General features: G+C 42.0%; 1 protein-coding gene across 4 annotated transcripts in view; it reads left to right on the top strand.

Annotated features, from left to right (window-relative positions):
• Window positions 1-618: 618 nt before the first annotated feature.
• The window catches only part of ARHGAP21 (Rho GTPase activating protein 21), a 120104-nt gene continuing 99540 nt past the window's right edge, over window positions 619-21182 (top strand). For 2 of the 4 annotated variants that reach the window (XM_031444679.2, XM_031444677.2), the window contains exons 1-2: window positions 619-720; window positions 2078-2519. In XM_031444679.2, the coding sequence (XP_031300539.1) occupies window positions 2442-2519 (78 nt within the window). In that variant the 5' untranslated portion in view covers window positions 619-720; window positions 2078-2441. Of the gene's footprint in view, window positions 721-1054; window positions 1128-1187; window positions 1256-2077; window positions 2520-21182 lie in introns of those variants that run through there. The other 2 variants (XM_031444678.2, XM_064479400.1) reach the window with 2 other exon arrangements.

Here is a 21182-nt window from a genome sequence, read left to right as displayed (position 1 = left end):
CGGCCCTGACGCCGAGCTCCGAGTCTTCCCCAGTAGAAACCCGGGTTCCTGGCAGCTCCCGCTTGCGCTCGGAAGATTGGAGAAGGCGAGGAGGGTTTTGTGTGTCTGGGTTTTTTTTGGGAGGGGGTGTTGGGGGGAAGTGAGGGCTTGCAGGTCCCGACACCCATTGGGAGGGGCTTGGCGAGCATCCCCCCACCCCCGCCCCAGGCTAATCCCCCTTCTCCAGCGTCGGTTCCCGGGACCGTATTATTCAAGACAGAAAATATTCAGCCCCAGAGCCTCCCCTGGGGAGGGGAGGGGAAGGAGGTGGAGTGGGAGGAGGTGGATCCAGGGAGGAAGAAGCGAGAAATCCGCCCCCGGGAAACAGCTCGGCGCGGCAGCGGAGCAAGGCACTTCTGTCACTTGGCGATTGCGGGCGCCCGAGCACGGCCCCGGCCCGGCCCGGCCCGGCCCGGCCCGGCGAGGGGAGAGTCCGGCGGCCGCCGCCCCGCCCCACGCCCTCCCGCGGCGGCCGAGAGCCCGGGGCCGGCCGGGGCAGGTCGCGGCGGTGCCTGGGAGCGGCCGGCCGGGGGCGGCGGCCTCGGAGCGCGGCGGCGGCGGCGGCGGCAGCTGGCAGCGCCGGCGCGTCCTGCCGCTCCGTCCCGTGCACTCCGGGCGTGCTGCGCGCGCCGTCCGGGGGCCGGCCGACCCTGTGCGGATCTACTCGGCGCGCTTCCTCCGGTGCGTGTCTGCTTTCTTGTTTCGCCTCGGCCCAGCGGGCGGGTGGAGAAGGAGAGCTGGGCTCGCCCCGGGCTCCCTCCCTTCCCGCCACCCCAGGCCACCCCGCCCGGTGCTGGCGCGGGGCCGGAGGAAGCCGTGGCGGGTGCCCGGCGGGGGCGGAGGGGCCGCGCCCGCGTGTGCGGAGCGAGGGAGGGCCGGCGGGAGGAGGGAAGGGCACAAAGGCCGGCGGCGGGCGCAGGGGTCCCTCCGGCCGGCCGTGGAGGAGGGGCGCGTCCCGTCCGCTCATGAATATTAACCGCGCCTGCGGCCTAGCGCGTCCCGGCCGGGCCCGGCGCCCGGCCCGCGTCCCCGTCGCCGCCGCCGCTCGCCGCCGCGCCTCGGAAGCCCGGCGAGGCGGGGCGCGAAGGGTGAGCCCCCTCGGTTTCGGCCTTTCCCCCGGGTCTCCCCACTCGCTTTTGAAAGTACATATTTGGGCCGCCCTTCCCGGGAGCTCAGGATCCCCGACCCGCCTCTGGAAGGGGCGGGGGAAACAGTGGTAGGTGGGTGGGTGGGTGGTAGTTTTCTTTTTCCGATTTTTTTTTCCTTAGGGGGACACGGGGAAAGGGATCGTTTCGAGGCGTAGTTTGGGGCGCGGCAACTGAAGAAAAGTTGCTGGGGCTGCGGCTTCATTTCTGTAGCTCCGGAATAATGCCCCGGAGAGGGAGTCCCTCCCGGCGCGGCGCACGCCTCCCGGCCCGGCCCCGCGCCGTCCCCGCCCAGCCCCGCCGCGGGCCAAGGAAAACAGCCGCCTCCTCGGGGACACCGGCCCGGGCGGAGGGCGGAGGGCGGCGGGCGGGCGCCCCGGGTCCCCCAGTTCGCCTGGAGACGCCGGCGGAGCCGCTGGCTGCGTCCGCGCCTGGCTTTTTGTTTTTATTTTGGGGAGCGGCGGAGGTGGCGGCGAGCAACGAGGGTTTTTGAAAAACTATTACCCAATTTAGTCTCGGGGAGAGCAGACTTCCCTGGGTGATGCAGGAGAACATACACTCCCTCTTTTCTGCCCAGAAAATACATGAATTAAAATGAACTTGAAGAGGGATTTTATTTTTTTTGTGAAGTCTGCCCAACAGCCAGGCGTGTTTGAGGCAACCGTTGTGCAGTTCTGATGTTTCTCATTCCCCCCCCCCCCCAATTTATAAGATTTTTCCTTTTTTCTTTCCTTTCTTGTATGAGAAGATTCATCTTTCATACGTGCAACTCATCAGCATGGACCGAATTGTCTTTCCAAGTGTGGGAAAGGCGAACTTGGGGTAGACCTGTGGGCAAGGCTAAGGTTAGCATCCGGAGAAAGTTCATGCCCTTTAACTTTTCCCTCCTCTAGGAAAGGTCTCCTTGGGCGAGCCTTCACGACGCTTTCAAATTGCTCTTGAACTCGGGAGTAGCGCTAAGACGGAGGGGACCGATTTCTGCAGTTGGCATCATCAGCTGCCAGGGAAACCTGTCTTTGTTTTTTACGTCTGGAGAAATGGACGAAGACGGTGAAGTCAGTTGAAGTCCGAAGAAATAATCAGGGCATTCCGAAGGCGCTTCATCCAAACCTTCATTCCCTGGCGCGTTGTGTATCTCACTAGCCCTGCAACTCCTAGGAGCCTGGTGTGGAATTCTTACCTTTTTGGTGTGTGGTGGCATTTTCCCTCCAATGTGGACTCCCACGGGTTGGTCCCTTCTTTGTAATCTGAAATGAAATGATGGCCACACGTCGGACTGGTCTGCCGGAGAAAGATGGTGACAAGCTCAAGGCCTGCGGGTCCCTGGCCTGCGAGGTAAGTGCGGAGGCAGCATCCCTGCCCAGCCCGCTGTGGCCCGTATCTGTGAGCTGTCCTGCCAATGCGGGGGTCAGCTCCCTCCGGAGCCTAAGAGAGGCTTTGGGGGGCTTTGGTCTGGTTGGTGGGAGTACTCCAGCTTGACCAGTAGGGAGGTGAAGACGTACCCATTTTTGTTTTTAGGAACTTCCATTGATTCTTTTGCAAGGACATTTTTCTTGCTTTGAAATGTTCCCGTCTTGGTCACCTCAGAGCGCGGCATTCTCCCTTTTTAGGTGGCTGGGAATACTCCAAGCCTCTTATTTTCCCTCAGTTCCCATCCTCCAGTATTTTTGGAGTTGGGCTGGTTAAAGGGTGGCTTTGTACATGTGTGTGTATCCAGGGTTTGCTCTGGAGGTGGAGAGAGGGCAGTTGGTATGCATGTTGCTCCTGGACGGACCTGGCTGTTGGTGCTGCAGATCTCTGCTTTGGGTAGAAAAACAGGTCTTTTCCCAGGGACAGTTTAGGCACAGCCTTGGAAAACTGCTTTGTGGAGCTGTAATTCCAACTCCTGTCAAAATCCGCTGCCTTTCCCGTTTTTTTTATTTATGCCCTTATTTTCACTGCTCAGAAATCCTGCCTGGGCTGTCAGCTGGCTTGCGTTGCCTTCAGACCAGCAGCATCTTTGGAAGGGTCCAGAAGGCTTTACACCAGGCTTTCTGGAGTTTTTTGAGCAGGCAGGACAGAAAGAGGAAATTCTTTGATCTGTGGCACCCCTATGCCCTGTTGCCTCTCCCATCTGTTTTCCACCTTACATCTGGAGTTCTGTAACAGTTATTTTGTGTTTACTTCGTTATTGGTTGTTTCTGTAATTTGCTTAGCTAAATGTACTGAGTATTGTTTTCCTTTAGACTTTGCTTTTGAGAGGCCTGTATTTTTATGGGAAGGTTGAAGATTACTTCAGATAACAGTAACATCCCCCAGTGAGAATGATTTATTTTGTGCCTTGTAAGTGTTACATTTGAACTTCATGGTCATTGGATCAAGGTCTAGTTCTAAGTGTGTGAGTTTTGGCATTTTAATAAAAATGAATCAGAGGTTAAGTTTTGGTTGGTAAAGCAGGCAGAGGAACTTGCTTCATGCAGCTTCTTACTCCATATTGGATTAGGAAGTTTATGCAGAAAACAGCAAGGTAGGTACAGTGTGCAATTATTGTACTATGTATTAGAACTGTAGGTTTACAGTTAGAAACTGTTTTATTTCTCGACACCTGTAAACACCTGCATGCAGGTAAAAACGTGATTAAGCATAACACCACAATCCTCTGATTATGGTGAACCATAATAACCCCTTTTGGAAGGCCTACCTACAACTTAGCGATGGCTTACTGTGTATTGTAGGTCCATAATGATAGGTGCTGTGGTCCTAAGTCATTGTCTGGTGAATACTTTAATTAGCATGCTGTTTGCATTGTATTTGCAAGAACTAATGTTATTTGATTTTTTTTTTCTGGTCATTTAAGGGATATCCCAGAAACCAAGTATTTATAATAGACACATCTTGTCCTTGGCTAGAAGGCAGTGTTTCCAGCTGTATACTTGGCTTTTATTAACAATGACAGTTATGTATTTTTTTTTAAGGGGTGTGAAATTTGTTTTCATTTAGACCTTACTGCCAACATAGCCATAGTAATTCTAGTTTGGGAGCCAAGAAAACACTGTATTGCCTGTATTTTGCACATTTAGAGACCATATATACAGTACTTGAGTTTGGTATTAAACTATGATGTTGTTTGGCTTTTTAAAGAATAGGCAGATAGTTTGCCTTGATTCTATATGCAAGTAGAAATAAAGGGGCTATGTGCTGTCAGAAAACATTTAAAAATCTCAGAGGAAGGAATGAGGGGAACTTGTGTAATTACTGCTTCTGTTTTGTTGTCTCATTGATAATCCCGATGCACATTTAATCATGTGAATATTTATTAGTAATGAAAAGAAAAAGAGTTGCCACTGGAGTACTAGGGGTATCAACTTTGGGTTGATAAATATTTAAGTCTTTGAACACTGCACTTAATTTTTGTGTTTTTATTAGAATTACATTCTGGAGTAGTACTGTCATTCTTTAAAAAAATTTTTAAAAACCAATTGCTGTGTTCCTAAATCTGAATTGAGTAATAAATTTGTATGTGTTTTTACCTAACAAAGAGATGAGCATATGTATCTTAATATTAATGGTATTAATCAGCCAAAAATTAACTTTGCAGAACAGAAGAAATCAGTGTAGTGAAGTAAGAGTCCCTGTGTTCTGCTTTGTCTAATTGGCTAACTCCACCTTCCATGAATAAGGTCTGCTGTTTTGTTTACAATCAGAAATTTCTTATTCATCTTAAGTATTAGAATCTAATTGTGTTGCTGTATGAATAAATGTAGGTACCACCCCGCAAGACTATACTGGAAGGTTCCAAAACAAATAACAAACAAAGTTCTTCAACTAAAGAATTGTGACAACTTAGTAGAATATATCTGGGCGTTACAAAGTAAGGATAGCACAGTGGTATTCACACAAAATTATGTACTTTGCACATCTAAAGATGTATGTTTCAAAATTGGCTTCGCTCACTCTGAGCCAGATGAGTGTTTTTTTGGGGGGAGGGGGTGCACTTGTGTATATAGCCTGATCCGTGACACCTAGCCTCACATAACTCTGCTCACCAAATCACTTTGTGTAGACTCTGAATCCTCTTGGTGTTATCCCCCTTTTCATATCATATAGTGTTTCTTCTTTAAGGTTCAGCTGGCTCGCTTTCTTTCTTCCTTCCATCCTTCCTCCCTTTTTCTTTTCTTTTTTTTCTTTCTTTCTTGCCAAAGCTTTGTAGACTGCATTGTTTCTCCCATTTCTGACATTTATTTCACTTTTTTATCTCTAGTCCAGAGGGTTGTCCAAGTGTTCAGCACTTTCACTGTCTATTATTAGAACAGACTTATTTACTCCTGCTCGTTAACTTAGTTGATTTTATGTTTCATTTCCTCAGCTAGGCTAAGGTGATCCTACAACTGAAATGTATTATAAGCCAATGAAAAATATTTGTTGGTTGATTTTGGAATAGTGTAAATAATAGAATAATTCATGCATTTTCTGTGCATGAGTTCATTTATATAAAAATTCATACTTCTGCGGTTCTTCTTGGAATACTTTACCCTTTGCTTTTATCCCAGACTCTTGTTCCTTGTCAGTCTCTTATCTCTTTCTGTCTCTCCCCCTCTCCCCTTCCCCCTCCTTCTCTCTCTCTTGCTCTCTCCCTTTAGGCTTCTTGCTCTGCTGCCTCGTTCATGTTGGTTTTTACAGAGCCAGGCGTTTCCATTCCTCTGCTGTCTGCCTTCTCACCCCCGGGTTTCACTTTACACCCTCCCAGGGCTTTCGTCCGCATGCCCGTGATTCCTAATTTACTACTCTATCTCAGATTTTATGACTGCTCTCTAGACCTAGATAGCCAATTGCCTATTTGCCAGACAGTTTTTTTTTCTTTAATTCTTTCTTTTCTTTTCGGATAGCCTACCGGTGCTTCAAACTTAAATTCTACCCTGAGCACCACCCTGCCCAGCTCCCTGACTTCCTGCTCTTAGGGAGGAGTTACCTGTCTGTCCAAGTGAGAAGCTAGGCTACCATCCCTGACCCCCTTCTCCTCCTTCCTCAAGTCAAAGTCCTGTCGAGCCTACCTTCGAGTGAATCCCACTGCCGGTCCCTGAGTTCAGGTCAGCTGCTTCCAGTGGCCGTGAATCAGGCACCAGGCTCCCTAAGTAGTGTCCCAGTCTCTCCTGGCCTCGCCCCCTTCAGCCCTCTGCAGGATGCTTCTCCTGAAATAGAAAGCTGATTATTGTATTCCCTGCCCTAAAACAGTTTTCTGGCCTCCCAGTGCCTTTGGTATAAGGTTCAAACTCCTAAGAGAAGTCTTAAAGGACACTGCTAATCTGGCCCGCCCTTCTCCTATGTCCTCTGTCACCTCCTGTACTTCCGGTATGATTTTCAGTCCCCCTCCCCCTCCTTGCCAGGCATCACAATGTCTCTCTTCACTTCAGATCCTTACAAATCCTGTTTTCTCCTATCTTTCCTTCCAGTCTCCCCTCCTCCACTTCTACCCATTTCCTGATTTTTACTATAGTTGTGGTCTTTTCTTCAAGATTACTTCCCCCAGGAAGCCTTCCCTGACCTTCCAGACTTGGTTAGTTGGCTCTCGTGTGTTATCCTCAAACATCCTGTGCTTTATCAGGAATGGCACTTACAAGTTTATGTACCTCTGTTCCCCTGGATTGCATGTCCCACAGCAACAGGGACCACATCGGTTTCTGCAGTGTGCGGCACACAGTAGATGCTCAGTAAACGTGTGTCCCGTGAATGAGTGAACCTGCAGGGAGGGCTTTACTTCTCATTAAATGTTTGCTTAGATTCCAGCACACTGACCACCCGATTGTCCTGCCTCACTGTTCTCGCCTTGTCGGTCTCTGAAGTTGCCACAGCTTCCTGACCTGCTAAGTCTTCATGTTCCTCCTGACTCAGTGTGACCATTTTTTTTCCTCTCCAGACTCAGTTTCCTGGGTGTAAATATCAGGTACAAACAACTCTTGTTCTGTGGGTACACAAGCAGAACGTTCCCCGGAGCATCCCCACTCGGGTACCCTCTCCTTGGAACACCTTCCCCCAGGTGTCCTCCGGGTTCACTTAGAAGTCACCTTGTGGGAGAATCAGTTCATTGAACGCCCTTTTCCCCTGCTCCCCATGACACAATCTGTCCTCCTTCCTCGCTTTTTCTCCCCATCGATAAACCTTCATCTGACATGCTTCTCCATCTGATTTGGCTTATTTCTTTGGACAGAGAAATATATGTAAGTGTTAAGAGTACAGTTTGTCCATTTTGTTTACCTGGTATTGCTTGTGCCTGGAAGGGAGCGTAGCACACAGTAGGCCCTCAAATATATTTTTTAAATGAATGAATGAATGAAGATTTAAGAAAAATTTCCAAAATGTTCTGGAGTTTGCCTCTAGGCATGTAATACGTGAATACTTAATTGAGATTGTACAACAGTGTGCAGAGTGAGACGCAGGGTCTTCCTAGGCCTCCACTTCCATTAGGATGGCTGTTCACATTTTTGTTCACATCTTTCTTACCTTTGGGAAGCTGGTTACTAAGCAACAGTAACCAAGACAGTGTGTAGTACAAACGTATGATAATTTGCACAGTAAGGTGAGATAATGATAATTAACAGACTAGTGGGAAGGGACTCAGACTGAGGTGGGGGGGAGACTATAAAAAGGTAATACAGTCATTCCTCAGTATCCACAGGGCACTGGTTCCAGTCCCCCCATCCCGTGGATCTAGAATCTGAGGATGCTCAAGTCCCTTATATAAAGGGTGTTATATAATAAGGGTATTATATGTAGCCTGCATATCCTCCCTTTTGCTTTAAATCATCTCTAGATTACTTACAACACTTAATTCAATGTCAGTGCCATGTAAATGGTTGCCAGTGTGCAGTGAATTCAAGTTTTGTTTTTGGAACTTTTTGGAAAATTTTTTTCCTGAATGTTTTTGATCCTCAATTGGTTGACTCCACAGATACAGAACCTTCAGATACAGTGGGCCAACTGTATGTCTGATGTTTTCTTTCTTAAAACAACTGGCCAGTGTATGAATGTTCCTTATATTTTTAATTTTTTAATGTCACAAATATTTCATTGTAGGTTAAAAAGTGATCATTGACTATGGCAAAATGTTAACAGTTGTTAATTCTGGATGGTGAGAATCCAGGAATTATATTATTTTTATATTTTCTCTTTTTTGTTTAATTGCAGAATTACAATAAAAAAAGACATCATTTACAGATTTTAAAAATAGGTGATATGTTATCAGTCTTGTGAAAATGCGGTTTCTAGCAAACCTACACTGCTTAAAATTATAGGCACTATTTGAAAAAGATACCACACATTATTCAAAACAATACTTAAACATTTAAAAAATGTTTTCTGCAGTGGAGGATTCATTCTAGGCTATAGGACAATATAATGTAACGCTGCTATTTAATTTAAAATGTGTGTTCCTTCGTATACCTGAATCTCAGTGGCAAGAAGACCACTGCACCTCAAAAGCTTTCTACTGCAAGTTAGGATTAAAAGTACAGCCTGTTGGAATGAAGAGGCGGGGCACAAGTCTGGATTTGGAGTGGTTGGGTGGGACCTGGTAGTCTAGCTAAGAGCCATCAACAAAGTGAGTACCCAGGTCTAAGAAAATTTCTCCGTACGTTGTTAGTGTTTCTTAGCAGTCATTTCTCCCAAGTGACACATTTTATGAAGCCCTTGGGCCTTGATTACAGAATCTCTAATCCTTTCCTCATTTCTTTAGTTATTACTGGGTCACATCATCTGGTACAAAAGTGATGCTCAGTTTCTTTTGTCCTTGGCTTTGTGAAGGGACCTGTCGTCTTACTCCACTGGGCAGCGTGCTGGCTGGAGTCTGGGCAGTGCTGCGTACAGACGCACAGACGCTATTGCTGAAGGCGGCTATTTTCTGTTACAGAAAGACCATATGGCAGGCACTTGTTTTCCTCTCTGGTTGATGTGATTAGATGAGTAAAATGAAAGGTTATTGGGCTTAGATTGCTCTAGTATTTATTTAATTTTAATTGCCCGTAAGGAAGTAAAAATACTACGAGCCGTCTGAATATTCTGTTGGTTTGAAGTAGGAAGACATCTCTGCTCGACTTAGTTTCGGATTGCTTCCACTGGAACAGTTTTTCAGTTTAAGTGGTCGTATTCTTAAAAATATTGAGTGCTGTGCCAGAAGTTTATTTAACAATAAAATTTGGAAGATGGCCTTTCATACGTCTAAGATAATCTGAAAGGCAAATGGTTATATTGTACTATAGGTTTAAGAAACTTAATGTGGTGGAAATGGTTTTTTACAAGTCCTCTTTTTTTTCTAGTTGTCTATTAATACGCAGAAATTCCACTGTGTAGATTTGTGAATAGTAGATTTAGAACCCAAATTTGATATTTTTGAATATTCATCTGTTTTGGGGAAGGCCTGTGGGCAGACCAGTACAAAGTATTATTATCAAACAATGGCAAGCTAAAGAGTTTATTTTTTCCTTAGACTAGCTACCGTTCGGCCTTCCTTCTGTTTGATCCTGGTCGTGGTTTTGATTCAGACTTGGTTACTTATTGCCTTTTCGCCTTGTTGCTTATCTCTGTGCTGAATGGACACCTGGCATGGTTTGCAGGACAGGGGATATGTATGTGTGTGTAGAATCCCTCCACTTGTTTTTCCTTCTCTGACCTAATGAAAACAGTCTCTTGGCATCTACTCTTCTTTTGTTCACTGCATTCATCTTTAATATATCTTGACAGGGCTTATATTCTTAAGAATATCTTGATTTTTCTTCTCAAAGTGGAGAGTGTCCTAGAAAACCAGGAGTCAGAAAGCTGGGTTTGTGATATTTCTCCTGGATATGTCATAGCTACTGTGATCTTGGGGATTAACAGGTATCTTTTTTTTTTTTTTTAACGTTGAGCTATCTAAACTTCTTTAATTCCCAGTGTTTATTCAATAAATACAGATTCTGTATTTAAAAGAATTTGTGTTAGCGAAATCAGTGAGACCTGCTTTCTCCTTCAGGTTTTGCATATTGGCCTCTGGAAACATTATGCACCTGTGAATGTGAGGGGAGGGAAGTACTCTGGGCACCCAGTTTGAATGAGATCTTTATTATAATGCTTTTAGGAAACTGTTTTCAGTTTACTTATTTTCCATTTAATAATATGTTACAGATACCCTTCTCTGTTCATAAGGGAGATATATATCAATTTTATAAATGGAGGAAAAGAAACTCTTAAAAAAAGCACCATAGAAAGATATTTTCAAGGATTGTAATATGGAAGAGAGATAAGATTTATTTTGTGTGGCTATGAAGGGTAGGGCTAGGATCAGCGGATAGACAGATGGGCCACTTTCCAGAATTCAGAAGAAAACTTTTTGTTAAATTAGAAGTTAGCTGAAATTGAATGTGTTCTTGGCAGAGGTGGAATGCCGTTCAGTTAGGGGATTACAGGTGGGATTCCTGCTTCGGTGGGAATTTAAATCAGGCAAATCTGGATGATCTTTAGAATCACTCGGGCAACCTTTAAACTACAGATTCTTGTCCCCTCCATTAAGTTAATGAATCAGAATCCTTGGAAATGAGACCCCCAAACCTTAGCTTTAAAAAGGTGCCCTGGTAAATCTTCCACGTTTGAGAACAACAGAACTAAATGACATTCAAGGTTTCAGTTCTTCGGCATCCTGATTTTGGAATTACATGACCAAATTGAAATCAGTATAAAGAAAACAGCAAAAATATGGAGAGGAAATTTAAATGACTGTAAACCAGTGAGAATTTCAACCTTAAAATTATAATTATTTCCTTCAGTTTGTAATCAGATGTATTTCTTTTACATGTCATTAGTATAACAAAATAATACCCTTTTCAAATAAAATACATTTTATGTCAAAAGAGCACTTTACAATTCTACAGTAAGAGGTGTTGTACTCTTTTGTATGTAACGCTTTTATCAAAAGTTAAATATTTTAAAGTGATAGAACTCTGACTTTGGTTATATCAAAGGTATTGTTCCTTTTTAGACTTATTATAAAAGTAGTTTGTTTCATGTCATTTCCAGATGGGCATATTTTCTTTAAGCAGGTAACTGTTAGAATGATTTCTTTGTAATCATTTGTTCATATTTACTCTTTATCAAGAGTAGGAAAAGTTACTTTGAAAGAAAAATTTGTTTGTCTTTACCTAAGTATACGTTGTGAAGGGTTTCAGAAATCATTCTAACAGAAATAATAATTAGGGAATCATTAACAAAATAATTCTCTCTACACCCTTCCTCATTTAACACCAACAGGCACGCCATCTGTTCATTGAATCCATCTTGTCTCTCTCCCTTTTTTTTTTAATTTAAGTATAGTCAGTTTACAGTGTTGTGTCAACTTCTGGTGTACATTACAGCACAATGCTTCAGTCATACATGAATATACATATATTCATTTTCATATTCTTTTTCACCATAAGCTACTACAACATATTGAATATAGTTCCCTGTGCTATACAATATAAACTTGTTAATCTATTTCATATATATTAGTATCTACAAATCTCAAACTCCCAGTTTATTCCCTCCCACCCCCTGGTAACCATAAATTTGTTTTCTATGTCTGTGAGTCTGTTCTGTTTCTGTTTCGTAAATAAGTTCATTTGTCTTTTTTAAGATACCACATATAAATGATATCATATGGTATTTGTCTTTCTCTTTCTGGCTTACTTCACTTAGAATGACATTCTCCAGAGCCATCCGTGTTGCTGCAAATGGCATTATTTTATCATTTTTTATGGTTAAGTAGTATTCTATCACATAAATATACCACAACTTCTTTATCCAGTCATCTGTCAATGGACATTTAGGTTGTTTCCATCCATCTTGTCTTTAAATCTCGCTGGTTATGAGATGCACTGGATAACATACTGCAAAGACAAAGTAAACCAAAGCGTTCCACTACCAGTTCTGCAAAAGAAGCAGGGTTCCTTGACGTCAGAGAAAGTGATGTTGGAGAAGGAGGAAAACCATGGACACAGAGGGTCTGGCAGAACGAGACCAGTCAAAAGAAGAAGAAAGCATAATCAAAGTGGTTAGGCATCTCCGAAGAGAATGATTTGAATCTGAAGGAGAAAACTAATGTCCTTGAAGGTGATTGTATGGGGAAGTGACATTATCTGCTAGGAAGTGATATTTAATGCTTTAAGCTCTGATTGCCAAGAGACCCTAAAAAGTGGGTGTGAATCTAGAAGAAGGCGTAACAGTAGTGACCAGACTTCTCTTGTGCTTTCTTCTTCTAAGAGACAGTGCCACTGAGAGCGAATAGAATATCCTGGCTTCTCAAGTTGACTTAGAAATAAAACTGTTTAAACAGGGGTCTAAGAGTAGCATCTTGAAAGATCCTGCTATTACAATAGTTCTTAGGTGGACAAATATTTCAGAGTCTGAATGTTTTAGATGCCTTCATCTCTTTTTTTAAAAATCTGTTTATTAAGGTACAATTGACATTTTAAAAGCTGTATATATTTAATGTATACAACTCAGTGAATTTGGGAATAAAATACACCCATGAAACCACCTCCACCATCAGGACCATAAACGTATTCATTTCCTCCTCCCATTCTCTTTATTATTATTGTTGTTGTTAATATAACTATTATAACAAACATAAGACCTACTTAACGTAAAATCTACCCCATTAGCACATTTTAAGTGTACATACAGAATTGTTAGCTGTAGGCACCATGGTGTTGAGTGAATTTCCAGAATTTGTTTCTCTTGCGTAACTGAAACTGTACCCTTTGACCATCACCTCTTCATTTTCCCCACTTCCCAGCCTCTGGCAATGTTCTCTCAGCTTCTAAGAGTTTCTCTATTTCAGATTCCACATATAAGTGAGATCATATAGTTTTTTCTGTACGTGGCTTATTTCACTTTGCATTAATGCCCTCAAGTTCCATCCAATTTGTTGCAAATGGCAGGACTTTCCTCTTTTCTTAAGGCTGAATAATGTTCTCTTCAAGATCCTGCTTTCTGTTCTTTTGGATGAGTACCCAGAAGTGGGATTGCAGGGGCACATGATAGTTTTTCGAGGAACCTCCACGTAATGGCTGTACCAGTTTACATTCCCGCCCGCAGTGTACAGGGGTTCCCTTTCCTCCGCATCCTCTCTAACTCGTGTTATCTTTTGTATTAGCAGTAGCCATTCTGAGAAGGGGAGGTGATCTCTTTGTGGTCTTGGTTTGCGTTTCTCTGTTGATTGGTAAGGTTGAGCACATTTTGATAAACCTGTTGGCCATTTGTAAGTCTTCTTGGTAGAAATGCCTGTTCCCATTGTTTGCCCATTTTTTAATTGGGTTATTTGTTTGTTTAGCTGCATTTATTTCTGACTCTCACGAGTCTTTGCTGCCTAAAAGCACGGATGATGCCTTAGCAAAATGTGCAGTTGATTAAAAACCAACCTAACCATCCTAGTAGGAACAGTTACATTCTAGACTTAGTGGGAAAGACCTACCACTGGTGTCTTCCTTGGGGTGGCACGAACCAGACTAGGATCCCTAGCTGAGGATATTGGCAGAACTTCATAGTTCATGGCTATGGCCGCTGCCTCTGCCTTAAACAAAGGGGGAATGCAAATCCTCTTCCGTTTAGGAGAGGAGTAATTTTCTCCAGTTTAGTCCTTGGCTACCGCTACGTCTCTTGGCTGTCTTTTTGTTTGATCACCATAATCTTTTTATCTATTATTTTCAAATAAGTTACTGAAACATTGTGTTTGGAGAAAGTGGGCTCTCTAGGAAAAAGGTAGGCAGGTATATAAAGCCTGAAATACACATATATTCAGGGAGTGCAAGGGTACCCCAACACACATGGCTTAGAGAGGAAATACTCCTTGATTTCTACAAACTAGGGTGAAATGTTCGGCATATATTTGACAGGAAGAAGGTATGTCTCTTCCAGTTGGCTTTGAGTTTGATAGCAGATGAGACAGGGATCTCTGAAAAGGGTTTCAAATATCAGAAATCAGTTTGTGTGATTAACAAAGAGGGAAAACCTAAAATGCCAATATCAGGAATAAAAGAGGGGACATCATTCAGAGCCCACAAGGCATTGAAAAAGATAAAAAGAGAATGTTGAACAACTTTATGCCTGTGAATTTGACAGCTTAGATGAAATGGGCAAATTCTAGATAAGGATTCTGATACCAATTCAGAGACGTGTGTGTGTGTGTGTGTGTGTGTGTGTGTGTATGTGTGTGTGTTTGTGTTTGTGTATGTGTGTATGTGGGTGGTGGTCGTGGGGTTCCCCCACCAAGCAATTCTCTGACACCAGCTCAGTGTCCTACAATTCAGCTTAATTCTGATGCTGTCTGCCTGGAGATAGGGTCAGATCCCACAGGTTAAGAGTTCAGTCCCACAGGACTGCCCACCCCACCTGCCCCCATAACTTCAGCTGCCAGTTGCAAGTCTAGGTTGTCACCTGAGCTTCAGACCTGACTACAGACTGGAGGTTTCAATGACCCCCTCCTTGGGTTTGATTAATTTGCTACTGCGGCTCACAGAACCCAGAGAATCATTACTTACTAGATCACAGGGCTCCTAACAAAGAGTATAACACGGGAACAGCCAGATAGGAGGGATGCATGGTCGGCATATGGGGTAAAGGTGTGGTTTCCGTGCGCCCTCCAGGTGTACCATTTCCCCAAGTCCGCATGTGGCCACCAACCCGCAAGCTCGCTGAACCTCATCCTTTTGGGTTTACACAAGCACATTACACAGGCACAATTGATTAAATCATTGGCCATTGGAGGTTGGACCAACCTCCAGCCCCTCTCCCCGTCTCCCCCTCCCCCGAGGTCAAGGTGGGATTGAATGTTCTGACCCTCTAATCACTTGGGTGGTTCTCCTGACAATCAGCCCCTTCCTCAGGTGCATTCCAAACATCACTTCATTAACATAACAAAAGACACCTCTGTTGCTGTCATCACTTAGGAAATTCCAAGGGTTTTATGGGCTCTGCCAGAAATGGGAGTGAAGACCAAGTATGTACTTCTTATTATGAATCACAATATCACACCTTGAAAGATATAAATTACCAAAACTGCCACAAGGAGAAATTAAAAAAAGAAAAAATCTGGCTACTGCCATATGCGTTAAAGAAATTGAATTCAGAGTCAGAAACCTCCCACAAAGAAAACTCCAGATCCAGATGGCTGCACTGGTATGTTGTGTCACATGTTTAAGGAAGAAATCATACAAGCTTGGAAAATAGAGGTGGAGGGAACACCACCCATCTTATCTTTATGATGCCAGCTTAAGCCTAGTAACAACGGGGCAAAAACAGTATAAGAACAGGAATTCGGAACAATAACCCTCATGGTTGTAGATGTAAAAATCCTTAACAAAATGTTCGCAAATCAAATCTAGCAACATATGAAAAGGCTACAATATCATGATTAAGTTGGAGTTATCTCAAGTGAAAGATTCGTTTATCATTTTAATGTAGCAACAACATACGAACCGTGAACGTATTAACAGAATAAAGGAGAAAATCTGTATGATCATCTCAGTAGACGCAGAAAAGGCATTTGACAAAACCTTAGCATTCATTTGTCATGAAGACTCGGAAAGTGGGGAATATAAGGAAACTTACCCAGTTTGATAAAGGGGATCGATGAAAAAACTCACAGCTGTCATGCTTGGTGAGGTATTGAACACTTTACTGATGAGCGCAGGAACGGTACGGATGTCTGCTCTCAACCGTCTATTCACGGTCCTACTGGAGGCCTTACTTAGTGTGATATGTCAAGAAAAGAAATAAAAGGAAGGAAGGAAAAACAGACAGAGGAAATAAAGCTCTTTATTTGTTCGCAACATGATTGTGTACGTAAAAATACTACAAGGAATCTACCAAAAAACATTCTAGAACTAACAAGTAAATTCTGCATGGTTGTGGGGATAGAAGGCTACCAACAAGAATACAAGGTTAATATACAAAAATTAGTGTATTTCTATGTACTAACAACCAACAGTCGGAAAATGAAACAAAAAATAATAGCACTATTACTTTAATATTTTAAAGACAACCTCAATAAGTTGAGAGAGATGCTGTATTTATGGATTGGAGGACTCTGTTACTAAGATGGGACTTAGACACAAATTGCTGTGTAAATCTATTTCAATCCTATTTAAAATTTCAGTAGCGTTTAAACATTGTTTTGGTTAGAAACAGAAAAGCTGCTTCTAAAATTTATATGGAAATGCAAAAGACAGAGTAGCCAAAACAAGATTGAAAAAGAACACAGTTTGGAGGACTTACACTACTATTTTATAATACTGACTCAAAGCTGCAAAAATCAAGACCATGTAAAATGATGTAATGATAGATAAATAAAACAATGAAAGAATTCAGGGTTGGGAGACCCATGTCTATGTGATCCTTTGAATTCAGTGGGGGTGAATTCAAGTCGTACTGGAACAAAAATGCTCCTCCATGTTTACCTCACACAGAAAAGTTAACCTCAGATAGGCTACTGATGTAAATGTGAATGCTAAGACAAAACTTCAAGCCAAGATCAAAATATGCATGGCTTTGGGGGAGACAGAGATTTCTGAGACAGGACATAAAACCACCAACAGGAGAAAAAAAATTTTAAATTGGTCTTCATCAAAATTAAAAACTTCTGTTCTTTGTAAAAAAACACCATTAAGAAGATGAAAAGTTAAACCACAGATGGGGAGAAGATACTTCCAAAATGTATATCTGATCAGGGACTTGCTGCCAGAATATATAAAGAACTCTTGTAACCCAATAATATTAAGACATCCTAATTTTAAATATGAGCGAAAGTAAACTCCATAAAAGAAGGTGTATGAATTGTTTAAAAGAACATGAAAAGATGTTGAATTGCATCAATCATCAGAGGAAAAAATGCTTAACATTTGTTATTTTCCATTTAAAATATTTATTATTTTTTTATTATAGCCAACCTATGTATGTATGAGGTAGTATCTCATTGGGGTTTTGATTTGCATTTCTGTAATGACTGGTGATATTGAGCATATTTCCATGTGCTTGTTGGCTATTTATGTATCTTCTTCGGAAAAGTGCCTCTTCAGGGTCTTTGCCCATTTTTAAATAGAGTATTTTTTTGTTGTTGTTGAGTTTTAAGAGTCCTGTATATAGTCTGGATAGAGTAAAACACACAACTTTAGTGCTTGGAGCCTGGAACTTATTTTTGCTACTTAGTTCAAACTGTTTTTGATAGATTCGAGTTCTACATAGGGAACCTCTGGTATATTTTATGACAAAAATCTGGTTTTTAAAAAAAGCTGGAATAGCTAGCTGTATGTATGTAAGTGAGTCATTTTTTTTTTTTTACAGAGTCAACCTGTATAATCTGTTAATTCTCACAAGCAAGTTGGTCTGAGGACCCTGGGAAACAGTGATACTGTTTTTAAGCTTTCTTTTTTGAAGAGTTAAATCAGATAATTCTTCTTCTTTTTAAATATTTTAATGTATTCTGGTTCTGTAGCTGCCTTCATTTATTTAATCTTTGCTTCTGCTAAATTCCTTCATCTACTATTTTATAACCTGTAAAACTGCTAGGGTTTTATGGCGTGGTTTTGCTTTTCTATGGATAATCTGAACAAGCAAGGCCAGGAAAAGTGAATTTGTTTTTGTTAAATTAATGACGTATATTTCTGGAAGACCATCTGCCAAGATGGTCTCAGACTTCTGGTAGGGGAAGAGGCCAGTTGGATTTTTTTGGTCTTTGACTAAAATTAAAGAACCATCAGAGTAAATTCCCAATAGCTGGGTATAAAAGAGTCATTAAGCCTCTGCAAAGGGTTGATAAGGATGTATATAAAGTCTGTATTTTATTTTGCCTAAAAATATGTAAATCAGAATAAAAAGTTAGTAGTCCTTTAATTTCTGGCATACAGTATGTATCTGTTTGTCTCCAGTTTTGAGTGTCACAGCCTTTGAATATTTTTTGTTCAAGTTATAATTTTGGTATTTATGCACTTGACATTTGCTAGCCTTAATATTTATTTCGTCTTCATATACTGTTTGTAAATGCTAGGCTGTAATGTCTGTTCCCTAGAAACAGAGTGAAGCAAAGTAGATTTTAGATAACTTTTTAGGGTTTTCAGAGAGAACACTGAGCCCTTACTAAGTACCTTAACACTGGTTATTTACCTGTTTAATCCTCGAAACAAACCCATGAAACGAGGTTTGACTGTTATATCCATTTTAAAGATGTGGACACTGAGGTGCCAAGAGCTTAGTTAATTTAACCACCATTACCAGCCAGGAGGGGAAGATAGTAAGTTGATGGATAAAGTCTTAACTTGACCATAAAAGCTTTAGTAGCAGGAAGAAAAAAACGTTAGGGAGAAAATCTTTACTTTGACCTAGATTTATGCATTTCATCTGGATGGAAATACTTTGTATTTGATTAGCCAAATGGTAAACAGTTCAGTGGCAGATTGATAGCTTGACATTTTTGTCAACCCTGTGTTTGTCTCTCCGCAAACTGGGAAACTTGATGACTTATGTATCTTTAAAGTATCAACGTATGATACACAGATGACTAGAGTCTTCTGTTGCTTCACTGTGTTAAATTAGTGAGAAAAAGACATGTGCTGAATTTATTGAGCCTCAGGTATGGTCTTTAAGACAAAGGTTTGGAAGATAACTTTTTAGAGTCTCTTAATTTTCTGCTCATCATTTCTCTAGAGTGACAGATGGATCGTCACATAAACATGCTTTTCTGAAGGAAGCCTGCAGCTCGGTTAAAGCTGAGCGGCTCTAACAGGATGTAAAGTACACCTGTTTTTTCCCCACAGTGTCCCACTGTCCCGCGGGAAAGCGTGATTCAGAGCACGTGGCAGCTTTGTTGTCCCCTGAATATACATGGAGTGTGAAGTGTTTTTGTGTTTGTTCACGTTCATTTTGCCAGAAATGCCTTTCCCGTGTCTTGTCATTTATATAAACCCCGTACTTCAAAGTCTGGCTGGCATTTTACCTGCTTACAAAGCTTTCTCTGACCTTAGTGACCGAAGGTAGAAAAGATGTTCCCAGTCCTGGGGTAGACTGTTTTGCTCTCTGTAATCTTCTTCCCTTGTTCTTTTTTTTTTTTCCTTCTGGACTCCTGCTGTCTAGTTACCCTTATTTCCAGTTCTTTTTGTGCAGATCTATAATCCAGTATCCAAAACCCTTGGGTCTTCCAGAATTCAGAAGTTTTCATGTTTTAGAAATGTGAGATGAGGCAGGTTTCGGGACTGCCCCCAGTTATCAGAGTAGTGATTTCTGCTATAAAATGTATGAATATTTATACTAATAAGGACTTAGAAAGAGCTTCATGGCAGGGCAGGTTTTGCTATCAGTGAGTTGCAAAAATGTTTTGACTTTCAGAGCTGTTTGAATTTGAGAAGTGTCAATGTAGGATTATAGATACATATTACCTAATTTTTTTTAGAAGTAAACTGTGCACATTGAGAAACTATCTAGTAATCGTTTGACACTATGATTTTTTTTTCATTCTTTCCTTTTACTTATGGAAGTGAATCAGTACCCTAACCAAGTTTCAGAGGTGACGTGTGTGTGTGTGTGTGTGTGCGCGTGCGTGCGTGCTATTTATCTATCTAGTATTAACTGGTGGATGTTTCGTTTCTTACTCTATCTCCATTTGTCCCAGTTTTGACTTGTGGTAGCCTCTTCAGGCTTCCTCCTAAGTCCTTCATATATGAGCCTAATTGTCTTTGGTAGTTCCCTTACTGTCCAGTATGATTTCCCAGCGTTAGCTTTTATGTATATATCCTGCCCAAGTCCTGGAATCAGCCATTCCTCTAAAAAGCCCTGCTGTTTTTTGTTTTTTTTGTTTTTTTCTCTCTCGTGGTGGGTGATGTGCAAGATCACATCTGGAATTTAGAGATGTTCATTGCTACTGGGTTCTGACTGTTCATGGTCCTTTTCATACTAACTTTTTATTTTGAAGTAAGTTTAGACTCACAGAAAAGTTGCAAAACAGTTCAGAGTTCTTTTATATCCTTCATCCAGATTTTCCCTAGTGTAAACATCTTAAATAACCATAGTACGATAATCAAAATGAGGAAATTAGTATTGCAACACTATTATTATTAAATTGCACACTGTGTTTAGGAAAGATTTATAAAAGCTTGATTATAGCTGTGCTTTTAGTCTCCAGATCCTTTTTTGAGATCTGAACTTTTGTTTAATGGTTCGTAACTGTAAGGTCTATGAGAATCACCTAGGAGCTTTTGAGAATCAGATGTCTGAAACCCTTCCCTCCCCTCCCAATTATCTTTCACAATTTTTCAGAACCTCGAGGTAAAGCGCTTCTCGGCCTTCCGGCTAAGATCAAGTGCACAATCTCGAGGTAGGGATAGATCACGTGCTGTCAGTGCAGGTACATAGGGATTTTGCTAGAATCCCATCTGCTCCAACAGCTTAGTGGGATCACTTGAGGAAAGAAGCAATTTGTATTTTGCTCCCAACTAGTGATAATGACCCCCTTACACCCCAAAATAAAAATTATTCTATCTTAAAATGATTCAGGTTTGCTGCTTCTAGTGCCAAAGATTCCTGTTCCACTCGGAGTTGTCCTTCCATATTTCTTAACTGATTCAACAGATTATTTGTTGAGCGCTTTCTAAGTGCCAAACACTAAGTGGGGATACAGCAGTGAGGAAATACAGACACGATCTCGTCTCTGCATCCATCGATGAACTTGGATAGTGGGAAGTGGGAACAACTGAACAAGTCATTCTCATGTATTTTACTTTATTGGGGGGTAGTTCGGTTTATTTAATTACCTCTTTAGTGGAAGTACTGGGGATTGAACCTAGGACCTGGTGCATGCTAAGCACACGCTCTACCAATTGAGCTACGCCCTCCTCCTGAACAAGTCATCCTAATCAAGTGTGGAGAGGGTTTTTATAGGAGGAGATCAGGCAGACCACACCTCATGTGGAGGTTGGGGAAAATCTTCCCGGGAAGATTGTGTTCAAGCTAAGGCAGGTAGGCGTTCTCCAG

The sequence above is a fragment of the Camelus dromedarius genome, chromosome 26 (assembly GCF_036321535.1).
Source record: "Camelus dromedarius isolate mCamDro1 chromosome 26, mCamDro1.pat, whole genome shotgun sequence".
In the NCBI taxonomy this organism is placed as follows: Eukaryota; Metazoa; Chordata; class Mammalia; order Artiodactyla; family Camelidae; genus Camelus; species Camelus dromedarius.
The sequence above is the reverse complement of the archived record's forward strand: the minus strand, read 5'-3'. Positions and strand labels throughout refer to the sequence as shown.